Source organism: Carcharodon carcharias, chromosome 17 (genome assembly GCF_017639515.1).
Source record: "Carcharodon carcharias isolate sCarCar2 chromosome 17, sCarCar2.pri, whole genome shotgun sequence".
In the NCBI taxonomy this organism is placed as follows: Eukaryota; Metazoa; Chordata; class Chondrichthyes; order Lamniformes; family Lamnidae; genus Carcharodon; species Carcharodon carcharias.
In genome coordinates, this window is record NC_054483.1 from 1,595,443 (window position 1) to 1,621,758 (window position 26,316).

At 48.0% G+C, this 26,316-nt stretch overlaps 1 protein-coding gene across 1 annotated transcript; it reads right to left on the reverse strand.

The window, feature by feature from the left end:
• Positions 1-1,022: 1,022 nt before the first annotated feature.
• On the reverse strand, positions 1,023-7,169 carry LOC121289932 (interleukin-1 beta-like). The gene is made up of 6 exons (XM_041209928.1): positions 7,052-7,169; positions 6,218-6,284; positions 5,220-5,496; positions 3,085-3,249; positions 2,450-2,586; positions 1,023-1,634 (listed from the first exon to the last, which is right to left on the reverse strand). The coding sequence occupies exons 1-6, from the start codon at positions 7,105-7,107 to the stop codon at positions 1,422-1,424; spliced, it is 915 nt and encodes a 304-aa protein (XP_041065862.1). The 5' UTR covers positions 7,108-7,169; the 3' UTR covers positions 1,023-1,421.
• Between the last annotated feature and the right edge of the window lie 19,147 nt (positions 7,170-26,316).

The following is a 26,316-nucleotide window of genomic DNA, read 5'->3' on the forward strand; positions in this document are numbered from 1 at the left end:
TTGCTGACTTTAACCACTCGCTGTGTGATAAAGCATTCCTCGTATCACTTTTGCTAATTATCTTAAATCTGTGCCCTCTCATTCACGCTCCTGCCACCAATGGGAACAGTTTCTCCCTATCTACTCTGTCCAGAACGCTCATGATCAAATCACCTCGCAACCTTCCCTTCTCTGAGGAAAACATGTCTTATAATTGGACAATATCAAACCAATGATTGCATTCAGTCTGTCACCATAGTCGTTGCAGTGTAGGTAAAGTGAAGAAAAGATTCCCTAAGCACTTCAGGTGTAGATGCATTTGGCTGGGGGATTGGGGCCATTCTGCAGTTGATGCCGGGTGGAGGGACCCAGGTGGAGTGAGTACGTATGCCATACTGAGGGGCAATGGAACCTCGGGCATGGCTATTGGTGCCGGGCAGGTAGGTAGTCACGTGTACATCACACTTCTAAGCAGGGCGTAATGGGCTGTGTAATTGTCGGGTCTTCATTCCACTGCTCAGGCATTAGCATGTGTCAAATCTTACTTATACTGAATAAAATCCAACCACTGTCACCAATAAGGATTACCACTTGGCATCATTTTGGAACTGGAGGGTGAAAGGGTTAATCGGCTCAACCCTGGGACTCTTACAAATCAGTGAGTCAGGGAAGAGTGATTGACAGTTGGTTATCAGTGTGAAATTTTGCTCAGTGTGAGGGGGATGCTGAGACATGCGGACAGCACTTGTAACCTGATGCAATCGTTTAGATGAGCAAGCAGCACGTTAATTGTGGGTCGCCATCACTGTGCCTGTTTTTTAGGCCTTAACGAACCTTGTCCCCAGGACTGGATGAAAAACATTCATGAGTTATCCAACAGAGTGTGAGAGAAGTGGGAAATGAAGAAACAGCGGATATTCCAAAGAGTCTAAGGGAATGAGGCAGCTTCTTACACTGCAGAGAGGATGTGATCTTCCATATTTTCTTCTGTACCAACAAAACTTTCTTGGAAATGTGTAAAAATGTATATGGAACCCAATGTGTTTGAAAAATAACTTAATTTAATCAAGAAAGGAAGAGACTGTATCCAGTACAGTAATAAATTAGTGAAGAATTTAAATAATAATAATAACAATAAATATTTTAAAAATTAAACAATTACTAATATTCAAGTTACAAAACATGACAACTTAGTCACACTCAAGTTTAAATGTAAATAACACACGTGTAAAACAGTAGCAAATATTGCCACCTGTACTTCACTGATGTTTTTACATAAATTATTTTGGTTAGGTTTTAATGAAATGACAATTTTATCAGCTACCCATTAGACTAATCTGATCCAAATGGATTTAAAATTCTGTACTTAGTACATACACACTCTCTCTCTAAACCAACTATTTCTGGTTTGGGTTCTGAACTGTCCTGAGACTGGGATGGTCTCAGTCAGCTGTGAAAACTGTGATTCGCTTGTGGTTCTCCTTCTCATCCATTTCGACAGGCTGCCTGTTCTTTCTGGAGGTGCTGATGTACCAGCCGTGGTACTTGGCTGATTCAAGCTCAAAGTGCAGGCCAGAGCTGAAGACCTTCTTAAAGAACACAAATCGAAGCAGGTCAGTGGCGCTGTTGATATTCTGCAGATTCTGGTCCCATTTCTGTGCAAAGAGAATCAAGAAGAAAATGACAAAGTTAAATGCCATTCTAAATCTGACGAGAGGGAGCTGCGGTTGGTTTCATATCAGGCCTGATTCCTGAACAAGGGCTGATGGTTCTGAGCCTGCAGTATATGAGCGAATTTAGCCCTAATCCTGTTACCATCCCTTTTCTTTCCTGGGGGCAGTCAACTCGCGTGAATGCGAGGGCTGGTGCCCTGATATTAGGGCTCTGGACAGACTCCTTGAAGTACATGAGTTGTGGTCATCATCCGTGGAACCCATATCCCAGTGGGAGGAGGCTTCCCAAGGCTGCAGAGCCAGAATTCACAGGCACCCCGTGGAGGGGCTCACAGCCAGAGTGAAGGGAACAGGGACTGAGTCCTCTGATACATGCAGCTTGTATGGTATGAACAAGGGCAAACGGGCAGATCCTCAAGATAGCAATGATATGCGACTGTCTATTTGTCAGCTAGAAGGTCACGTGGTGCATTGGGTAATATCCCTGCCTCCGAGCCTAGAAGCTCCAGGTTCAATTCCCACCCCAGCCCTTGATGACCAAAGAAGCTGTTTTCATGGCTTGGCCTAACAGATAAAATATCAACCTGCAAATCCTTCCAACACACACTAATAGTGGTACCACCAAGGTGGTTAAGAGCAGGAGAGATTCCTGGTGATGGAGAGAAAACTGGAGCCTCTCCTTTCCATAGCTCTAGACTATGACATGCCTGCCAAAACAACTGGACTCCCTGGCTGTACCGGGTCTCACCACCACTGCCACCTGTCAGTTAACTGTGTGCACTTGTGGGATCTCTTACCTCCAGCTGCATGATGGGTCTGTCTTGTGGTCCTGTGCATGAGAGGTACAGGTTCTGGCTGCTGATTTTCAGAACAACAGGCAAACCTTCAACGTCATTGCCTGCAGCTGTCTTGTAGTACCTCATATCCAATTGAACTGGAAATCAAAGAGGCCCCATTTTAGTACAGTAGTCAATGCACATTGCAAGCAAGGTGAATAGAAGGGCAGCTCTCCAGTTTTAACTGGGCAAATGCTTCGTTGCAGCATTTGTGAGCTTTGCAGACCAGCTGGTCATCAGGTTCAGGCTAACCAAACCAGTCACAGGAGCATTGCAATTGGTCTCAGCCCTGCTCTGCCAAGGGAACTGAGTCAGGGGCTCCCTGTGCATGCCCATTAGTTAGGCATGGCCGTGCCCACACAATGCCACAAGGGCTTGATGACACTTTTGCCTCACATTACGAATGGCCCATTCGAGTGAGATACTGAGCTCAAATGATCCCTGCATCCCAGCCAAGGGTCAGCGCCTGCCCAATGGGGGAGTCAAGGGAAGCTCCGGATCCTTTGTCCCCGCCCGCACCCTCCCCACATCCCCACCACCAACTTTCCCCTTATTTTCACTTCTGCAGAGAGGGACAAGGGCTGAGATGTACCCACCTGCATTCTTTGGCTGCTGCAAGGTCATGGCCAGGAGCTGGAGATTCTCCGAGAGGATCAGGGATCTGTCTTGATCATCCTTCACCTGGCGGCATTCGCTCGACATGAATCTGTAAGTGCTGCTCAGATTTTCAGCATCATCATAGCTGCTGCAGGTGGTGGCTTCTGTGGGCACAAATCCAAATGGTTTATTCACCAGTGCTGGGGAGCGGAGACGAATCAGCATAAAATAACCCTCAGGCCACTGCTTTTCTTTACTATTTGTTGCTGGGCGGGGCAGCATAAGGACATGTCCGATGTCCAGCCTGAGTTACCAGGAGATGGCTTCTCCCTGGGACTCAGGATCACCATCAACAGAAACACTCAAGTCACCAGTGGCAGGCGGCGATGGTCCCAGATGCCACGTTGGTGAGTGGAAGTTGTGCCCTCCTCCACCCTCCCCCACACCCCACCCCCTCCAACCCCCCCAGCCAAGTCACACACCGCCCTACCCCCACACCCCCACCCCCATCCCCCCGCCAAGTCACACACCGCCCTACCCCCACACCCCCACCCCCATCCCCCCGCCAAGTCACACACCGCCCTACCCCCACACCCACACCCCCGCCAAGTCACACACCGCCCTACCCCCACACCCACACCCACCCACCCGCCAAGTCACACACCGCCCTACCCCCACACCCCCACCCCCATCCCCCCGCCAAGTCACACACCGCCCTACCCCCACACCCACACCCCCGCCAAGTCACACACCGCCCTACCCCCACACCCCACCCCCTCCAACCCCCCCAGCCAAGTCACACACCGCCCTACCACCACACCCCCACCCCCATCCCCCCGCCAAGTCACACACCGCCCTACCCCCACACCCACACCCCCGCCAAGTCACACACCGCCCTACCCCCACACACACACCCCCCCGCCAAGTCACACACCGCCCTACCCCCACACCCACACCCCCACACCCACACCCCCCGCCAAGTCACACACCGCCCTACCCCCACACCCCACCCCCTCCAACCCCCCCAGCCAAGTCACACACCGCCCTACCCCCACACCCCCACCCCCATCCCCCCGCCAAGTCACACACCGCCCTACCCCCATACCCCCACCCCCCCGCCAAGTCACACACCGCCCTACCCCCACACACACACCCCCCCGCCAAGTCACACACCGCCCTACCCCCACACCCACACCCCCACACCCATACCCCCCGCCAAGTCACACACCGCCCTACCCCCACACCCACACCCCCATCCCCGCCAAGTCACACACCGACCTACCCCCACACCCCCACCCACACCCCCCCGCCAAGTCACACACCGCCCTACCCCCACACCCCCACCCACAACCCCCCGCCAAGTCACACACCGCCCTACCCCCACACCCCCACCCCCACCCCCCCCGCCAAGTCACACACCGCCCTACCCCCACACCCCCACCCACACCCCCCCGCCAAGTCACACACCGCCCTACCCCCACACCCCCACCCCCACCCCCCCCGCCAAGTCACACACCGCCCTACCCCCACACCCACACCCCCGCCAAGTCACACACCGCCCTACCCCCACACCCCCACCCCCCCACCAAGTCACACACCACCCTACCCCACACCCACACCCCCATCCCCCCGCCAAGTCACACACCGCCCTACCCCCACACCCCCACCCCCACCCCCCCCGCCAAGTCACACACCGCCCTACCCCCCACACCCCCACCCACACTCCCCCGCCAAGTCACACACCGCCCTACCCCCACACCCACACCCCCACCCCCCTGCCAAGTCACACACCGCCCTACCCCCACACACACACCCCCCCGCCAAGTCACACACCGCCCTACCCCCACACCCCCACCCCCCCCGCCAAGTCACACACCGCCCTACCCCCACACCCACACCCCCACCCCCCCGCCAAGTCACACACCACCCTACCCCCACACCCACACCCCCACCCCCCCCGCCAAGTCACACACCGCCCTACCCCCACACCCACACCCCCACCCCCCCGCCAAGTCACACACCGCCCTACCCCCACACCCACACCCCCATCCCCGCCAAGTCACACACCGCCCTACCCCCACACCGAGGTCAGCATTAACAGAAAGGCAACACTGAAGGGGAAAGCATGTCTTACCCTCGATGATCGCCCTGAAGTTCCCCAGCAAGTCAGTGTCCATGAAAGAGTCTCCATCGTATTCCCAGCCATCACCAGACGCCTGCTTCAATTTCTTTTTGAATTTCTCAACAGCCAGGACTAACATGACAGCCTGTTCCAGTGAGAGGCTGGCATTGCCAACTGTGCTGATAGCTGAGCATGTGCTGGTGATTTCCAGCTGGTAACTCTCTGGCTCTGCTTGGCAACTGGCGCTGCTGGTCTCCATTAGCTTGGGTGAAGTCTCTTGAAAGGGGCTCTGTGAAAATGAGAGAGTGGGATCAGATCTTGCAGATTCCTTTCATGTCAGCCAAACTTACTTGTAAAAGGGCCTCGAAATGAAAGATTACACCAGGAAAGATTACACCAGGAAGGATTACACCAGGAAAGATTACAACAGGAAGGATTACACCAGGAAAGATTACACCAGGAAAGATTACACCAGGAAAGATTACACCAGGAAGGATTACACCAGGAAAGATTACACCAGGAAAGATTACACCAGGAAAGATTACACCAGGAAGGATTACACCAGGAAAGATTACAACAGGAAGGATTACACCAGGAAAGATTACACCAGGAAAGATTACACAGGAAGGATTACACCAGGAAAGATTACACCAGGAAAGATTACACCAGGAAAGATTACACCAGGAAGGATTACACCAGGAAAGATTACAACAGGAAGGATTACACCAGGAAAGATTACACCAGGAAGGATTACACCAGGAAAGATTACACCAGGAAAGATTACAACAGGAAAGATTACACCAGGAAAGATTACACCAGGAAAGATGAGCTGTTGTCCTGGGAATTCAAACCCTGCACTGTCAAGTTGCTGTGCCCTGGTTTGCTTTGTGAATTCTGCTCTTTCAGAGGAGCTGAACATTTACTGACTCAAGTTTACTCTCACTTTAGCCGAATGCATGTTCTCCCCCTCCCAATATCAGTCTGATGGAATTGCAGTGAAAGATTCTTACCTTGATCTGGGGACAGGCAGTCGGAGAAGTCAGACGTGAATCCTTGTTGCATTTGTAACTGAGGGTTCTGTGGATAGAGCAAACATCACAGTCAGCTGATATGAAAGAAGCTAAATTTGGCTTCAGTGGCTGATTTACACAGGAAAGCAGCAACCAGCTGGTTCAACAGTAAATATAAAACACTCTTCTGTTGGTGTCTGGTACTGTAGTTTGAAATATACACTTATCGCATTGTGGTGTTAAGAGCAGTGTGATGGCACATGCACACGCAGAATCCGCACTAACTATCTCTTGCACTCCTCAACCACCTGTGTGACCGTGAAGGCCAGGAGTATTGTACAGGAAGGGGATGAAAGGGAGACAGTGACCGCTGCACCAAATGCACACTGCTGCTGCTGCTGGTGGTGATCACAGAACCAGACTGGGATTTTACAGGTGCTGGGTAGGTGTGGGCAGGAAGAATTCCTTTCACGGCTGTTTCTCATAAAACGCGAGGCTGGTTTTTGTTTAGTTTTCGGAAATTATTGCAGTTTCTTCATAAAACTCTAAGCTTTGCCGCTAACGTTATGGAGAATCAACGTCCCAGTGGAACTCCCCACATCTCCATTTCTTAGCCCGACGGCTGGAATATAAACTATGCAATTAAAGATTTTAACATGAGGTCAGTCAAGCCCTGCTAACATCAAATCATTTCTCCAAACTTTCCCTGTGATAAGAAAAAATCACAGAAAAGTATTCTGCAGTTTGCAGCTGCAAACATATCCAGGTTAGAGAGGGAGAGAGACTATGATCACTCAGTTTGCATATAAACATTAAATAAATCCATCATCTTACCTGCGAGATTCATTCTCAACCATTGGAATGGTCACAGATCCAACTTCAGTTCTCATCTCTCTTATGTCCACGGTAAGTTTGAACCTATCAGTTGTTTGAGTTATATCTTGCTGTGTCGTTCTACACACAACCAGCCCTCAGCCCTCCTTTTATACAGTGTGTGTGTTCCACATGCTCCGCCCCTTTGAGTTTGCCCTTCCTTTTTGTGGTTGGAAATTTTATGATTGCGTAGTGGGTTCTGAAAAGTTCCTCAGCTTAGCGCATATTCCCAGATTAATTGTTGGACCCACCCAAAGTTTGAAAATCGAGAAGATTTAAAAAACAAAGCTCAGGTATTTTTGATGGTACCTGGCTCTCAATTTAACACCGCAGTGTAATGTATTGAGTGTAACAATGCTGGAAAACCAGCCAGACCACGGACGATCACTGCAATTCATCACCCCCTACACCTCAAACCCTCCCACCACATCTTCCCATGTAACTGCAGAAGGTGCATCACCTGCCCCTTTACTTCCCCTCTCCTCACTGTCCAAGGGCCCAAACACTCCTTTTCAAGTGAAGCAGCATTTCATTTGCAATCCCCTCAATTTAGTCTTCTGCATTCACGGCTCCCAATGCGTTTTCCTGTACATTGGAGAGACCAAACCCAGACTGGAACACTTTCGGTCTGTCCGCAAGCATGACCCAGACCTCCCTGTCGCTTGCCATTTCAACACTCCGCCCTGCTCTCATACCCACATGTCTGTCCTTGGCCTGCTGCATTGTTCCAGTGAAGCTCAACGCAAACTGGAGGAACAGCACCTCATCTTCCGACTAGGCACTTTACAGCCTTCCAGACTGAATATTGAGTTCAACAACTTTAGATCATGAACTCTCTCCTCCATCCCCACCCCCTTTCCGATCCCCCTTTTTTCTAATAAATTATATGGATTTTTCTTTTCCCACCGATTTCCATTATTTTTAAAAGTATTTCCATCCATTGTTTTATCTCTACCTTTTAGCCTATTTCAATCCCTTGCCCCCCGCACCCCACCCCCGCTAGGGCTATCTGTACCTTGCTTGTCCAATTTCCTATCCTCAATGTCACCTTTTAGCGCATTTTTTAGGTACTATCACCACCTTCAGCACCTTTTTGTCTTTTTGTCTATGACATCTTTTGGTTATCTCCATCTATAACTCGCCCTCTATCCAGCTCTACCTGTCCCACCACACCCCCCCCCCCCCACAAACCAGCTTGTATTTCAACTCTTTTCTATTTTTCCTTAGTTCTGTTGTAGAGTCACATGGACTCGAAATGTTAACTATGTTCCTCTCCGCAGATGCTGTCAGACCTGCTGAGTTTTTCCAGGTATTTTTATTTTTGTACTGCAATTCCTAGTCCCGTGTGCTCTATGTTCCTCTAACCCACCTGCTGAAAGTTGGACATCTTATTTTCAACCGATGAGTTTACAGATTTCCATTTGCACCTGTAGCATGTTTCGTTCTGTTTCTCAATTCAGATGTTTTCCCCTCAGAAATATACTTTAGTCACAAAAATTGTGAAGCCTCAATACAAGACATTTCACATTTAGCACGAGATAAAATACAATACAGGTCAGTGTCTTTCAATCCAGTGCATGAGGTACCTCACTACACTTGCCATTACAAGTTGTATTTACAATGTACATTTACATCTCATGTCAAACATTCTCTCTTGCATACAGCCCGAGAGGTTTTACACAGGTACCAGCCCCTTGCTGTACTATGGTGGGGGGCCTTAGACCATGTGCTTTCACCAGTGAAACTTTGTACTGGCTGCCCCAAGTGTGTTCCTCAGCACATAGTCCTGGAGCTTGGAATGTGTCAGCCTGCAACACTTGATGACTGCCATTTGCACTGGGAGACCAGCAAGCAGACTAGGGGACAGATTTAATGTAAAAGCAAAAATACCTGGAAAAACTCAGCAGGTCTGGCAGCATCTGCGGAGAGGAACACAGTTAATGTTTTGAGTCCAAATGACCCTTCAACAGAACGACTTAAAAATAGAAGAGAGATGAAATATAAGCTTGTTTCAACGGGGAGGGTGCGACACGCAGAGCTGGATAGAGGGCCAGTGATAGGTGGAGACAACCAAAAGATGTCACAGACAAAAGGACAAAGAGGTGTTGAAGGTGGTGATATTATCTATGGAATGAGCTAATTAAGAGTAGCAAGTGATAAAACATTGGATGGAAATACATTTAAAAATAATGGAAGTAGGTGGGAAATGAAAAATCTATATAAATTATTGGAAAAAACAAAAAGGAGTGGGTAAATCGGAAAGGGGGTGGGGATGGAGGAGGGAGTTCATGATCGAAAATTGTCCGGAAGGCTGTAAAGTGCCTAGTTGGAAGATAAGGTCCTGTTCCTCTTGTTTGCGTTGAGCTTCACTGGAACAATGCAGCAGGCCAAGGACAGACATGTGGGTATGAGAGCAGGGTGGAGTGTTGAAATGGCAAGTGACAGGGAGGTCTGGGTAATGCTTGAGGACAGACCGCAGGTGTTCTGCAAAGTGGTCACCCAGTCTGCGTTTGGTCTCTCCAATGTAGAGGAAACCGCATTGGGAGCAACGAATGCAGTAGTCTAAGCTGAGGGAAGCGCAAGTGAAATGCTGCTTCACTTGAAAGGAGTGTTTGGGCCCTTGGATGGTGAGGAGAGGGCAAGCAAAGGGGCAGGTGTTGCACATTCTACCGTTGCAAGGGAAGGTGCCATGGGAGAGGGTTGAGGTGCAGGGGGTGATGGAGGAGTGGACCAGGGTGTCCCTGAGGGAAACAATCCCTGCGGAATTCCACCAGTGGGGGGTGAAGGGAAGATGTGTTTGGTGGTGGCTTCATGCTGGAGTTGGCGGAAATGACAGATGATGATCCTTTGAATGCGGAGGCTGGTGGGGTGATAAGTGAGGACAAGGGGGACCTTATCATGTTTCTGGGAGGGAGGAGAAGGCATGAGGGCGGATGCACGGGAGATGGGCTGGACATGGTTGAGGGCCCTGTCAACGACCGTGGGTGGAAAACCTCGGTTAAGGAAAAGGAGGACATGTCAGAGGAACTGTTTTTGCAAGTAGATCATCAGAACAGATGTGATGGAGGCGATGGAACTGAGAGAATGGGATGGAGTCCTTACAGGCGCTGTAGTCGAGGTAGCTGTGGGAGTCGGTAGGCTTGTAATGAATATTGGTGGACAGTCTATCACCAGAAATTGAGACAGAGAGGTCAAGGAAGGGAAGGGAAGGGAAATGTCAGAGATAGACCTTGTGAAAATGATTGAGGGGTGGAAACTGGAAGCAAAATTAATAAATTTTTCCAAGTCCCGATGAAAGCATGAAGCAGGAACGAAGTAATCATCGATGTACCGGAGAAAGAGTTGTTTGAAGGGGCCAGAGTAGGAATGGAACAAGGAATGTTCCACATATCCCATAAAGAGACAGGCATAGCTGGGGCCCATGTGAATATCCATAGCCACACCTTTTATTTGGAGGAAGTGAGAGGATTTAAAGGAGAAATTGTTCTGTGAGAGAGAGTAGTGGTGGATGGGGATTGTTCGGGCCTCTGTCAGATTTAAAGTGATTGGTAGAAAGATTAGAGTGGGGATGAAGAAACTTTTTTTCGTCTGGAGGGATGGTGGGGGTCCGGGACTCACTGCCTGAAAGGGAAGTGAAGGCAGAAACGCTCAACTCATTTAAAAGGTGCCTGGATGTGCACCTCAAGTGTTGTAACCTGCAGGGCTACAGACCGAATGCTGGAAAGTGGGATTAGGCTGGGGGAGGGGAGCGGGGTGGGTGGGGGGCTTGCTTTTGGCCCGCACAGGCTTGACGGGCCGAGTGGCCCCTTTCTGTGCTGTAATCTTTCTGTGACTTCTATTATACGAAGATTCAGGAAAATGAAAGAACGTCTTGCACTGAGTTGATGGTCTTTCAGCAGCAGCTGATGTTTAGCACGCTCATGGGAACAGCTGTAGTCTGTTTCTCAATTCAGGTCATCTCAGGGGCTGCAAATCCACCTATGCCAGGGATGAACATGCATTGGCCAAGGTAGGATTGATACTCCATAATGTGGAGGGACGGCAGAGATTTAAGATAATTGGCAACAGAATCGGAGGAAAGATGAGGAGATTTTGTTTTTATAAACGCAGTGAGTCATGATCTGGAATGCACTGTCTGTAAGATATGTGGAAGCAGATTCAATAATATCTTTCAAAAGGCAATTGGATAAATACTCAAAAAAGGTAAAATTTTCAAAGTTTGAGGGAAGGAGTAGATGAGTGGGACCAACTGAATCACTCTTCCAAAGACACAGGCACAATGGGCCAAGTGGCTTCCTTCTGTGTTGTACAATTCCATGAGTTTATGCTTCCCCATTTCTTCCGGATACACTAAGCCTGGAGACAAAAGATGAGACGTTAAAAGTACAATTGCACAAGTAGAAAAAAGGAGTGATTCACTTCCTGGGCTGTGTGTGTTCTTGCGTTAGATGACATTCCCTGAGGTAATGTTTCGTGCTTTCAAAGGACTGGAAATGTATCCGGTCTCTTGTACAAATAAGGATGGATCTTTCAAAAATGCAAACCATGGTGTCCCCACCTGTGCAATCCAACATTATATGGCTCAGAGATAAAAACAAAAATCTACAGATGCTGGAAATCCAAATCAAAAACAGAATTACCTAGAAAAACTCAGCAGGTCTGGCAGCATCGGCGGAGAAGAAAAGATTTGAAGTTTCGAGCCCTCATGACCCTTCAGCAGAACTAGATGAATCTAGGAGAGGGGTGAAATATAAGCTGGTTTAAGGTGCGGCGTTGGGGGGGGGGGGAGATAAATGGAGGGGGTTGGTGTGGTTGTAGGGACAAGCAAGCAGTGATCGGTGCAGATAATCAAAAGATGTCACAGACAAAAGAACAAAAGAACACAGAGTTGTTGAATTTGGTGATATTATCCAAACAAATGTGCTAATTAAGAATGGATGGTAGGGCACTCAAGGTATAGCTCTAGTGGGGGTGGGGAGGGCATGAAAGATTTAAAAATAATGGAAATAGGTGGGTAAAGAAAAATCTTTATAAATTATTGGAAGAAACAAAAGGAAGGGGAAAGAAACAGAAAGGAGGTGGGGATGGAGGAGGGAGTTCCAGATCTAAAGTTGTTGAATTCAATATTCAGTCTGGAAGGCTGTAAAGTGCCTAGTCGGAAGATGAGGTGTTGTTCCTCCAGTTTGCGTTGGGCTTCACTGGAACAATGCAGCAGGCCAAGAACAGACATGTGAGCAAGAGAGCAGGGTGGAGTGTTAAAATGGCAAGCGACAGGGAGGTGTGGGTCATTCTTGAGGTCAGACCGCAGGTGTTCTGCAAAGCAGTCGCCCAGTTTGCATTTGGTCTCTCCAATGTAGAGGAGACCACATTGGGAGCAACGAATGCAGTAGACTAAGTTGGGGGAAATGCAAGTGAAATGCTGCTTCACTTGAAAGGAGTGTTTGGGCCATTGGACGGTGCGGAGAGAGGAAGTGAAGGGGCAGGTGTTGCATCTTTTGCGTGGGCATGGGGAGGTGCCAGAGGTGGGGGTTGGGGAGTAGGGGGTGATGGAGGAGTGGACCAGGGTGTCCCGGTGGGAGTGATCCCTATGGAATGCCGATATTGGTGGGGTGAAGGGAAGAAGTGTTTGGTGGTGGCATCATGCTGGAGTTGGCGGAAATGGTGGAGGATGATCCTTTGAATGTGGAGGATGGTGGGGTGATGAGTGAGTTCAAGGGGGACCCTATCATGTTTCTGGGATGGAGGAGAAGGCATGAGGGCGGATGTGCGGGAGATGGGCCGGAGACGGTTGAGGGCCCTGTCAACGACCGTGGGTGGAAAAACTCGGTTAAGGAAAAGGAGGACATGTCAGAGGATCTGTTTTTGAAGGTAGCATCATCAGAACAGGCACAACGGAGGTGAAGGAACTGAGAATGGGATGAAGTCCTTACAGGAATCGGGGTGTGAGGAGCTGTAGTCGAGGTAGCTGTGGGAGTCGGTAGGCTTGTAATGGATATTGGAGGACAGTCTATCACCAGAGATTGAGACAGAGAGGTCAAGGAAGGGAAGGGAAGTGACAGAGATGGACCATGTGAAAATGATGGAGGGGTGGAGATTGGAAGCAAAATTAATACATTTTTCCAAGTCCCGACGAGAGCAAGAAGCAGCACCGCAGTAATCATCGATGTACCGGAGAAAGAGTTGTGGAAGGGGACCGGAGTAGGACTGGAACAAGGAATGTTCCACATATCCCATAAAGAGACAGGCATAGCTGGGGCCCATGCGGGTACCCATAGCCACACCTTTTATTTGGAGGAAGTGAGAGGAGTTGAAGGAGAAATTGTTCAGCGTGAGAACAAGTTCAGCCAGACGGAGGAGAGTAGTGGTGGATAGGGATTGCTCGGGCCTTTGTTCGAGGAAGAAGCTAAGGGCTCTCAGACCATCCTGGTGGGGGATGGAGGTGTAGAGGGATTGGACGTCCATGGTGAAGAGGAAGTGGTTGGGGCCAGGGAACTGGAAATTGTTGATGTGACGTAAGGTGTCAGAGGAATCACGGATGTAGGTGGGAAGGGACTGGACAAGGGGAGGGAGAAGGGAGTCAAGATAACGAGAAATGAGTTCTGTGGGGCAGGAGCAAGCTGAGACGATCGGTCTACCGGGACAGTTCTGTTTGTGGATTTTGGGTAGAAGGTAGAAACGGGCCGTCTGAGGTTGGGCGACTATCAGGTTGGAAGCTGTGGGAGGAAGATCTCCAGAGGAGATGAAGTCAGTGACAGTCCTGGAAACAATGGCTTGATGTTCAGTGGTGGGGTCATGGTCCAGGGAGAGGTAGGAGGAAGTGTCTGTGAGTTGATGATCAGCCTCCGCGAGGTAGAGGTCAGTGCGCCAGACAACAACAGCACCACCCTTGTCAGCGGGTTTGATGACAATGTCAGGGTTGGACCTGAGAGAACGGAGCGCAGTAAGTTCAGAGAGAGACCGATTGGAATGTTTGAGAGGCGCAATGAAATTGAGACGACTAATGTCGCGCCGACAGTTCTCATTGTAAAGATCAAGAAAAGGTAAGAATCCAGAGGGAGGGGTCCAGGTGGAGGTGGAATATTGGAGGTGGACGAAAGGATCCATTGAAGGGGGAGAGGACTGCTGCCCAAAGAAGTGAGCACGGAGACGAAGACGACGGAAGAAGAGTGCAGCATCGTGCCGAGCCCGAAATTCATTGAGATGAGGGTGGAAGGTTATGAAACTAAGTCTTTTGCTGAGCACTGAACGTTCAGCATCGGAGAGGGGAAGGTCAGGGGGTATAGTGAATACACGGCTGGGGCTGGGATTGGAAGATGGGGTGGGGACGGAGGGACAGGCAGGGGTGGAGGGTCCTAGATGGGTGTTGGTGTCGATGAGTTGTTGGAGCTTGCGTTCCTTAGCACTTGAGAGAAAGAGAAAAAGTTTCTTGCTGAGGCGTCGGATGAGATGAAGAATAAAATGAAACTAGGGGCACGCGCAGCTTTGAAAAAGGGTACGGTGGTGCTGCTGGAGGGAGAGGTCGAGTGTGTTCATATGGCGGCGCATGGCACTGAGTGTGGATCTCAGAATGTGACGGGAACAGCAGTCCGAGAAACGTTTTATGTCCCGGAGATACCTGTAATCCTGGCTGGGTTCGAAACAAGAGGAATGGAATTTCAGTTGAAATCCATGTGGGGTAAGTCGGAGACGAAGAAAGTCACTGAGAAAGGAGATATGGCTGTGAAAGCGGGTTTTAGTAAACACCTTGTCAAACACCAGGAGAGAAATGGAAAGCAATGAAGGTGAACAAGGCAAAAGAGAGTTATGGAAATCTTGTCGCAGAGAGGAACAAAACTTCTTCAAGGTAGGCATTTCTTGAAGAGCAGTGACAGTCAATTAAACAAAGAGATAAAACCAAAAAACTGCAGATGCTGGAAATCCAAAAGAAAAACCAAATTACCTGGAAAAACTCAACAGGTCTGGCAGCATCGGTGGAGAAGAAAAGAGTGACTTTTCGAGTCCTCATGAGCCTTCAACAGAACTGGGAGAATCCAAGGAGAGGAGTAAAATAAAAGCTGGGTTAAGATGGAGGGGTGGGGGTGAGTTGGGTGGGGGTTAGGGTTAGGGAATCCACCCTCACGCCTTCACCTCCCTCCCAGAAACATGATAAGGTCCCCCTTGTCCTCACTTATCACCCAACCAGCCTCCGCATTCAAAGGATCATCCTCCGCCATTTCCGCCAACTGCAGCATGATGCCACCGCCAAACACATCTTCCCCTCACCCCCGCGGCGGTATTCCATAGGGATCGCTCCCTCCGGGACACCCTGGTCCACTCCTCCATCAACCTCTACTCCTTAACCCCCGCCTATGGCACCTCCCCATACCCACGCAAAAGATGCAACACCTGCCCCTTCACTTCCTCTCTCCTCACCGTCCAAGGACCCAAACACTCCTTTCAAGTGAAGCAGCATTTCACATGCATTTCCCCCAACTTAGTCTACTGCATTCGTTGTTCCCAATGCGGTTTCCTCTACATTGGAGAGACCAAACGTAAACTGGGTGACCACTTTGCAGAACACCTGCGGTCTGTCCGCAAGAATGACCCAAACCTCCCTGTCGCTTGCCATTTTAACACTCCACCCTGCTCTCTTGCCCAAATGTCTGTCCTTGGCTTGCTGCATTGTTCCAGTGAAGCCCAACGCAAACTGGAGGAACAGCACCTCATCTTCCGACTAGGGACATTACAGCCTTCCAGACTGAATATTGAATTCAACAACTTTAGATCTTGAACTCCCTCCTCCATCCCCACCCCCTTTCTGTTTCTTTCCCCTTCCTTTTGTTTTTTTCCAATTATTTATATAGATTTTTCTTTTCCTACCTATTTCCATTATTTTTAAAGCTTTTATGCCCACCCCACCCCCACTAGAGCTATACATTGAGTGCCCTACTATTCATTCTTAATTAGCACATTCATTTAGATAACATCACCACCTTCAACAACTCTGTGTTCTTTTGTTCTTTTGTCTGTGACATCTTTTGATTATCCGCTCCTATCACTGCTTGCTTGTCCCTACAACCACACCACACCCTCCTCCACTTTTCTCCCCCCACCCAACCACCCCCATCCACCCCCCCCACCACCCCGCCCAACCCTCCCGGCTTTAAACCAGCTTATATTTCACCCCCTCCTTGGATTCACCCAGTTCTGTTGAAGGGTCATGAGGACTCGAAACGTAAACTCTTTTCTTTTCCTCAGATGCTGCTGAGTTTTTCCAGGTAATAGTATCTGGCTCAGTATTGAATAATCAGCCCTGGTTTCAACTTTGCACAGAGTGGTCAGTGGTATTAATTTCCTTTAAGTGAGTTGACGGAGTGAACAATGCAGACCTCACTTACCCTGAGAGAATGATCCCATGAAACTGAGGCATGCCATTTCACTATGAGCTCAGTAACCTCATGTAAAATAAGCTTTCTCAGCTCACACTGTGAGCAGTTGCATCACACATTGACAGGTGTTTGGGGTGCAGTTGCGGTAATTGGGTTTTGATGAGCATTACAAGACACACATTATATTCAGTTTTCAGTTTTCTAAAGCAGGCAGTTGAATTGAATATTGCGCCAAGTTTATAACTTGAGAGCGATATGATATCACTTGTTGTGGGTTCCCTGCTCATGTGTAAATTCATCCCAACCTGTGTAAATGTTCATAGAGTCGTGGTTAGCCTGATATTATCTATTATTTATAGGTGACTGGAAAGTCCATATGATATAACCCATGGAGATGGTAGCATAGTGGTAATGTTATTTGGATAGGAATCAGGAGTTTGAATCCCACTATGAGAGGGGGGGGTGCAGGGTGGGGGAATTTAAATTGAATTAATTAATAAATCTGGAATTAAATGCCAATCTTGGTAACGATGATCGTGAAACTACCAGAGTGTCACAAAAACTCATCAGCAATGCTCTTCAGGAAAGGAAAGCTGTTGTACTTACCCGTTGTGGCCTACATGTGACTCCAGACACACAGCAATGTGGTTGACTCTTAACTTCTCTCTGAAGTCGCCTTAGCAAGGCACTCAGTTCAAGGGCAATTAGGGATGGGCAACAAATGCTGGGCTTGCCAGAGATGCTCACATCCCAAGAACAAATAAAGTGAAACAAATTGAGAGGCAAAGACTCTGTTGTTGGATGGCATGGGGAAAGATTTCCTCTGGAAGAAAATTTTTAATGTTCTTTCCTCATTTTGACTCTTGTGTCCCCAAATTGCTGAAAATACGGGGAAGCAATGGAAAGGAGATTAGGTTTGTGAAGAAAGGTCAAGGCACTAAATTTATTCACATCGGTTGAAAGGAGAGTCATACGGATTCGAAACGTTAACTCTCTTCATCTCTCCACAGATGCTGTTAGATCGACTGAGGTTTTGCAGCATTTTCTGTTTTTGTTTCAGATTTCCAGCATCCGCAGTATTTTGCTTTTAACCCCTACCCCCATATCCTTTTAAATTTTGCTACTTTAAGTTGTTGTGGTGTCTTTGATGAACAGACCACAGGAGACTCAGGTACAGGTTACAATCGTTTATTCAAGCAATTGCAAGGAGGGCACCATCTCAATGCAGCTTGAGACAGTACTCTGCTAAACTACAAGTGTTCATCATATTTATACATTATTGGTCACGTACAAGAACAGTTTCCAGATTTCTATCTCTTCAACATATAGGTTTACATTGAACAGACAAGTCGTTGGTACAAAGGTACATGCAGCATCTGACCCCACCTTCACCCAGGCAGAGCACTGCCTTCTTATTTAAGCTGGGACCATCTGTCCTTCCCCTAACTGTTGAAGAGCACACTTAATCTATATTATTACCATTCTCTGACTGCAGTCTAACTCCCAAGACTCCCAATCTTCCATATTTTCATTCTTCATCGCCCAATCTGGCCTTGCTGATGCTTGCAATTCCTGAGAATGTGCAAGATTCAACATTCTCTCTGTCACAGCTTGAACTTTAAATGTTAACTACTTAGCAGTTATGGTTTTTGCATGCTGGGATATGTTAAGTCAAGTCCCTTGACCACTACTGTATTCCTTTACTTCCCCTTAACAAAGTACTTACCCAATTCCCTTTGAATTCTACAACTGAATCCATCACCTGTGCCGACAATGCATTTCAAATTCTAAACACCTGTTAGGTAAAAAACAGAGGTAACATTTCAGGCCAACAGCCTTGCATGAGAATTGTGAAAAGTTAGAGATGCAATAGATCTTCAACAAGTGAATTGGGACAAGAGTGGATTAACAAAGAAAAAGGATTGTCTGTGACAGGGCAGAAGATGGGAGATATCAACTCATGAAAGAGTTGTTGTGGCAGGGCCAAAGGGAGTGTCAATGAAACAAGCAAATTAAGAAAAGATGATTCTGGAGGAGGTGTCAATGGCAGAATGATCAACAAAAGCAAAAGCAAGAAACAGCAAGATTAAGGCTGACACATGTAAGGAAAATTAACCAAAGCGGGTGCACAGAGGATACAGTCTGCCATTGTTGAACTGAATTTTGAGTCTAGAAGGCTGTTAAGTGCCCAATCAAAAGACGAAGTGCTCTTCCTCGAACATGCATTGAGCCCCATTGGGACACTTCATTAGGCAGTGATTCAATGAAGTTCACCACATACACACCCAACTTCAAAGCTATCTTATAAAACACACAAAGTGTTAGCACTTGATCTGGTCACTGTGATTGTGTGAGTGAGTGATGGTGTTTCATCATCATCAGTCTGTTCTTCCTTGATCACATGTAGCTCCCCACCTGCAGGTTGCATTTCCTGAGTATTTGCAAGAAGTCAAATTGAGCTCAAAGGAAGTTAATTGTGGTTGTTAGAGACCAATCATCTCAGCCCTTGGACATCATTGCAGGAGTTCCTCAGGGTAGTGTCCTAGACTCAACCATCTTCAGCTGCTTCATCAGTCACCTTCCCACCATCATAAGGTCAGAAGTAGGGATGTTTTCTGATGAATGCACAATGTCAGAAGTATGGATGTTTTCTGATGAATGCACAATGTTCAGCACCATTCACCACTCCTCAGATGCTGAAGGAGTTTGTGCCCGTATGCATCAAGACCTGGACAACATTCAGGCTTGGGCTGCAAGTAACAAGTGCCACAAGTGCCAGGTTTGGCTTATGATGCGTGTCACATTGGTCAAATCCCCCAGAGAAACTTGATCACGTGGTCACAACTGTTTTGCAATTTGTATTTAATTACAAGATTTGTGCCTTGAATTCAGAAGTAATGAGTCTACCATGAATTCAGAGGTTTTCAGAAAACTAAATTAAACATTTATTAACAAAAGCAAAGTTTTCAAGCTCATACATAAGTCTATAAATTGCTCTTTTAATAACTTCTAAAAGCCCCAATTAATCTGACTCCCAGTTCAACCTCCGTTAAGGCAACAGTAAAAACAAATAGATTTAAAAAGACCCAGGTAAAGCAACACAATACCCTGGACAGTCACGTTCAAAATGAGCTTTCTCAGCTTCAGTTCCTGTAGACAGCAACTTGATCCCAGAGGCTGGAGGCTTTTCACACTTGTGCTAGATCTTAGAAGGCCTTCTCCTCTTACGCATAGCCTGATCTCCTTTATACATGTTTCTCCCTTTTTAATGCAAATTCCATTGTTCCAATGTATCTTTGCATCTTTGCTTTTCTCATAATATAAATCTGTCATAGTACTAATTTTATCAGTAACCTTTGGGAGAAATAAACACAGTGTTTGGCTTAGCTTCTTCTGATTGGGTGGAACACCTTACCATCTCTTTGAAATTCAAAGTACTCTAATTTATCTAAAAATGCAAATGATCCTCACACCTCACATTATAAAACTTCAGCCATGTTTACGTATTTAGCATTTCAAGCCTAGCTGGTTGTTGATAACTCAAAACCTCCAGGCCAGCTGTGTCCATTCAATTAAATCCCCCACACACATCGACACAGAGAAAGTGCTCCAAACCCCACTATGAACCCAGTTTTATAATAGATCACAATAATATAATGAAAATCATCATATTTTTATGACACAGGCAATGACCATCTCAACAAGAGAGAATCTAATCATCGTCTCTTGACATTCAATGGAATTATCATTGCCAAATCCTCCACCATCAACTTCCTGGGGGCTTACCATTGAAACTGAACTGGACCAGCCATATAAATACTCTGGCTAGTAAAGCGGGTCAGCAAGCCTGAGTATTCTGCAGCAAGGTACTCACCTCCTGACACCCCAAAGCCTGTCCGCTGCCTTGTGAATGTGAGTGATGCATTGTGAGTGATAGATATTGTAGGTAGGTATTGAGCAGTGTGTGAGGCTGCTGGTGCAGTTGGTATGATATGGCTTTTGTGAAGGAATTGACTGACCTTGACTGCCCATGTGAGATTATTGAACTTCTTTGGTATGTTTACTAGCTGACGAGGGTCGAGTGTGGGAAAACAGATGACTGAACACTGACCTGATCTGGACTGGTAGATGGCTACATGACAGAATCACAGAATGTTTACATCACTGACCGAGGCCATTCAGCTAATTGTGCCTGCATCAGCTCTTTGAATGAGCAATTCACCGAGTGCCATTCTCCCACCTTCTCCCTGTAACCCTGCACACGCAATTCTTTCTCCGGTACATCGATGATTACTTCGGTGCTGCTTCATGCTCTCGTCGGAACTTCGAAAAAATTATTAATTTTGCTTCCAATCTCCACCCCTCCATCATTTTCACATGTTCCATCTCTGACACTTCCCTTCCCTTCCTTGACCACTCTGTCTCAATCTCTGGCGATAGAATGTCCATCAATATCCATTACAAACCTACCGACTCCCACAGCTACATCAACTACAGCTCCTCACACCCCGCTTCCTGTAAGGACTGCATCCCATTCTCTCAGTTCCTTCGCCTCCGTCGCATCTGTTCCGATGATGCTACCTTCAAAAACAGTTCCTCTGACATGTCCTCCTTCTTCCTTAACCGAGGTTTTCCACCCACGGTTGTTAACAGGGCCCTCAACCGTGTCCGGCCCCATCAACATCGCATCCGCCCTCACGCCTTCTCCTCCCTCCCAGAAACATGATAAGGTCCCTCTTGTCCTCATTTATCACCCCACCAGCCTCCGCATTCAAAGGATCATCCTCCACCATTTCCGCCAACTCCATCATGATACCACCACCAAACACATCTTCCCTTCACCCCACATATCGGCATTCCGTAGGGATCGTTCCCTCTGGGACACCCTTCTCCACTCCTCCATCACCCCTTAATCCTCAACCCCCACCTATGACACCACCCCATGCCTACGCAAAAGATGTAACACCTGCCCCTTTACTTCCTCTCTCCTCACCGTCCAAGGGCCCAAACACTCCTTTCAAGTGAAGCAGCATTTCACTTGCATTTCCCCCAACTTAGTCTACTGCATTCGTTGCTCCCAATGTGGTCTCCTCTACATTGGAGAGACCAAACGTAAACTGGGCGACCGCTTTGCAGAACACCTGCGGTCTGTCCGCAAGAATGACCCAAACCTCCCTGTCGCTTGCCATTTTAACACTCCATCCTGCTCTCTTGCCCACATGTCTGTCCTTGGCTTGCTGCATTGTTCCAGTGAAGCCCAACGCAAACTGGAGGAACAACACCTCATCTTCTGACTAGGCACTTTACAGCCTTCCGGACTGAATATTGAATTCAACAACTTTAGGTCTTGAGCTCCCTCCCCCATCCCCACCCCCTTTCTGTTTCTTCCCCCTTCCTTTTGTTTTTTCCAATAAATTATATAGATTTTTCTTTTCCGATCTATTTCCGTTATTTTTAAATAGTTTTAAATCTTTTATGCTACCCCACCCCCACTAGAGCTATACCCTGAGTGCACTACCATCCATTCTTAATTAACACATTCTTTAAGATAATATCGCCAACTTGAACACCTATGTGTTCTTTTGTTCTGTTGTCTGTGACATCTTTTGATGTTCTGCTTCTATCACTGCTTTTGCCTGCAACCACACCAACGCCCTCCACTTCTCTATCTCTCCCCCCACCCACCCCCCCCACCACCCCCGCACACCTTAAACCAGCTTATATTTCACCCCTTTCTTGGATTCACTCAAGTTCTGTTGAAGGGTCATGGGGACTCGAAATGTCAACTCTTTTCTTCTCCGCCGATGCTGCCAGACCTGCTGAGTTTTTCCCGGTAATTCTGTTTTTGTTTTTGTTTTGGATGTCCAGCTTCCGCAGTTTTTTTGTTTTTATCTCTTTGTTTAATTGACTACCACTGCTCTTCAAGAAATGCCTACCTCATTGAAGAAGTTCTGTTCGTCTCTGCGACAAGATTTCCGTTATTCTCTTTTGCCTTGCTCACCTTCATTGCTTTCCATTTCTCTCCTGGTGTTTGACAAGGTGTTTACTAAAACCCGCTTTCACAGCCATATCTCCTTTCTCAGTGACTGTCTCCATCTCTGACTTACCCCACGTGGATTTCAACTGAAATTCCACCCCTCATGTTTCGAACCCAGCCAGGATTACAGGTATCTCCGGGACATAAAACGTTTCTCGGACTGCTGTTCCCGTCACATTCTGAAATCCACTCTCAGTGCCATGCGCCGCCATATGAACACACTCGACCTCTCCCTCCAGCAGCACCGCCGTACCCTTTTTCAAAGCTGCACGTGCCCCCTGTTTCATTTTACTCTTCGTCTCATCCGACGCCTCAGCAAGAAACTTTTTCTCTTTCTCTCAAGTGCTAAGGAACGCAAGCTCCAACAACTCATCGACATCAACACCCATCTAGGACCCTCCACCCCTGCCTGTCCCTCCGTCCCCACCCCATCTTCCAATCACAGCCCCAGCCGTGTATTCACTATACCCCCTGACCTTCCCCTCTCCGATGCTGAACGTTCAGTGCTCAGCAAAGGACTTAGTTTCATACCCTTACACCCTCATCTCAATGAATTTTGGTGTCGGCACGATGCTGAACTCTTCTTCTGCCGTCTTCGTCTCCGTGCTCGCTTCTTTGGGCAGGAGTCCTCTCCCAGTTCAACGGATCCTTTCACACACGTCCAATATTCTCCCTCCAATGGACCCCTCCCTCTGGATTCTTACCTTCTCTCGATCTTTTCATTGAGAACTGTCGGCGTGACATTAGTCGTCTCAATTTCTTTGGTCCTCTCACCCATTCTAATCTGTCTCTCTCTGAACTTACTGCACTCCATTCTCTCAGGTCCAACCCTGACATCATCATCAAACCCGCTGACAAGGGCGGTGCTGTTGTCGTCTGACGCACTGACCTCTACCTCACGGAGGTTGAGCGTCAACTCGGAGACACTTCCTCCTACCTCTCCCTGGACCATGACCCCACCACTGAACATCAAGCCATTGTTTCCAGGACTGTCACTGACCTCATCTCCTCTGGGGATCTTCCTCCCACAGCTTCCAACCTGATAGTTGCCCAACCTCAGACGGCCCGCTTCTACCTCCTACCCAAAATCCACAAACAGAACTGTCCCGGTAGACTGATCGTCTCAGATCGCTCCTGCACAACAGAACTCATTTCTCGTTATCTTGACTCCCTTCTCTCTCCCCTTGTCCAGTCCTTTCCCACCTACATCCGTGATTCCTCTGACACCTTACGTCACATCAACAATTTCCAGTTCCCTGGCCCCAACCACTTCCTCTTCACCATGGACGTCCAATCCCTCTACACCTCCATCCCCCACCAGGATGGTCTGAGGGCCCTTAGCTTCTTCCTCGAACAGAGGCCCAAACAATCCCCATCCACCACTACTCTCCTCCGTCTGGCTGAAGTTGTTCTCACACTGAACAATTTCTCCTTTAACTCCTCTCACTTCCTCCAAATAAAAGGTGTGGCTATGGGTACCCGCATGGGCCCCAGCTATGCCTGTCTCTTTATGGGATATGTGGAACATTCCTAGTTCCAGTCCTACTCCGGCCTCCTTCCAACAACTCTTTCTCCGGTACATCGATGATTACTTCGGTGCTGCTTCATGCTCTCGTTGGGACTTGGAAAAATGTATTAATTTTGCTTCCAATCTCCACCACTCCATCATTTTCACATGGTCCATCTCTGACTCTTCCCTTCCCTTCCTTGACCTCTTGGTCTCAATCTCTGGTGATAGAATGTCCTCCAATATCCATTACAAACCCACTGACTCCCAGAGCTATCTCGACTACAGCTCCTCACACCCCGCTTCCTGTAAGGACTCCATCCCATTCTCTCAGTTCCTTCGCCTCTGGCGCATCTGTTCCGATGATGCTACCTTCAAAAACAGTTCCTCTGATATGTCCTCCTTCTGCCTTAACCGAGGTTTTCCACCCACGTCGTTGACAGGGCCCTTAACCGTGTCCAGCCCATCTCCTGCGCATCCGCCCTCATGCCTTCTCCTCCGTCCCAGAAACATGATAGGGTCCCCCTTGTCCTCACTTATCACCCCACCAGGCTCCGCATTCAAAGGACCATCCTCCGCAATTTCCACCAAATCCAGCATGATGCCACCACCAAACACATCTTACCTTCAGCCCCCCTATCGGCATTCCGTAGGGATCGCTCCCTCCGTGACACCCTGGTCCACTCCTCCATCACCCCCTACTCCTCAAACCCCTCCTATGGCACGTCCCCATGCCCACGCAAAAGATGAAACACCTGCCCCTTCACTTCCTCTCTCCGCACCGTCCAAGGGCCCAAACACTCCTTTCAAGTGAAGCAGCATTTCACTTGCATTTCCCCCAACTTAGTCTACTGCATTCATTGCTCCCAATGTGGTCTCCTCTACATTGGAGAGACCAAACATAAACTGGGCGACCGCTTTGCAGAACACCTGCGGTCTGTCCGCAAGAATGACCCAAACCTCCCTGTCGCTTGCCATTTTAACACTCCACCCTGCTCTCTTGCCCACATGTCTGTCCTTGGCTTGCTGCATTGTTCCAGTGAAGCCCAACGCAAACTGGAGGAACAACACCTCATCTTCCGACTAGGCACTTTACAGCCTTCCGGACTGAATATTGAATTCAACAACTTTAGGTCGTGAGCTCCCTCCTCCATCCCCACCCCCTTTCTCTTTCTTCCCCCTTCCTTTTGTTTTTTCCAACAAATTATATAGATTTTTCTTTTCCGAACTATTTCCATTATTTTTAAATATTTTTAAATCTTTTATGCTGCCCCACCCCCACTAGAACTATACATTGAGTGCACTACCATCCATTCTTAATTAACACATTCGTTAAGATAATATCGCCAACTTGAACACCTATGTGTTCTTTTGTTCTGTTGTCTGTGACATCTTTTGATGATCTGCTTCTATCACTGCTTGTTTGTCCCTACAACCACACCCCCCCCTCCACTTCTCTCCCCCCACCCAACCGCCCTCCCCCCCCACCCCCACACACCTTAAACCAGCTTATATTTCACCCCTTTCTTAAATCTGTGCCCTCTCATTCATGCTCCTGCCACCAATCGGAACAGTTTCTCCCTATCTACTCTATCCAGACCGCTCATGATCAAATCACCTCACAACCTTGCCTTCTCTGAGGAAAACATGTCTTATAATTGGACAATATCAAACCATTGATTGCATTCAGTCTGTCACCATAGACGTTGCAGTGTAGGTAAGGTGAAGAAAAGATTCCCTAAGCACTTCAGGTGTAGATGCATTTGGCTGGGGGATTGGGGCCATTCTGCAGTTGATCCCGGGTGGAGGGTCCCAGGTGGAGTGAGTACTTATGCCATACTGAGGGGCAATGGAACCTCGGGCATGGCCATTGGTGCCAGGCCGGTAGGTAGTCACGTGTACATCACACTTCTAAGCAGGGCGTAATGGGCTGTGTAATTGTCGGGTCTTCATTCCACTGCTCAGGCATTAGCATGTGTCAAATCTTACTTATACTGAATAAATTCCAACCACTGTCACCAATAAGGATTACCACTTGGCATCATTTTGGAACTGGAGGGTGAAAGGGTTAATCGGCTCAACCCTGGGACTCTTACAAATCAGTGAGTCAGGGAGGAGTGATTGACAGTTGGTTATCAGTGTGAAATTTTGCTCAGTGTGAGGGGGATGCTGAGACATGCGGACAGCACTTGTAACCTGCTGCAATCGTTTAGATGAGCAAGCAGCACCTTCATTGTGTATTCCCGTCACTGTGCCTATTTTTTGGGCCTTAACGAACCTTGTCCCCAGGACTGGATGAAAAACATTCACGAGT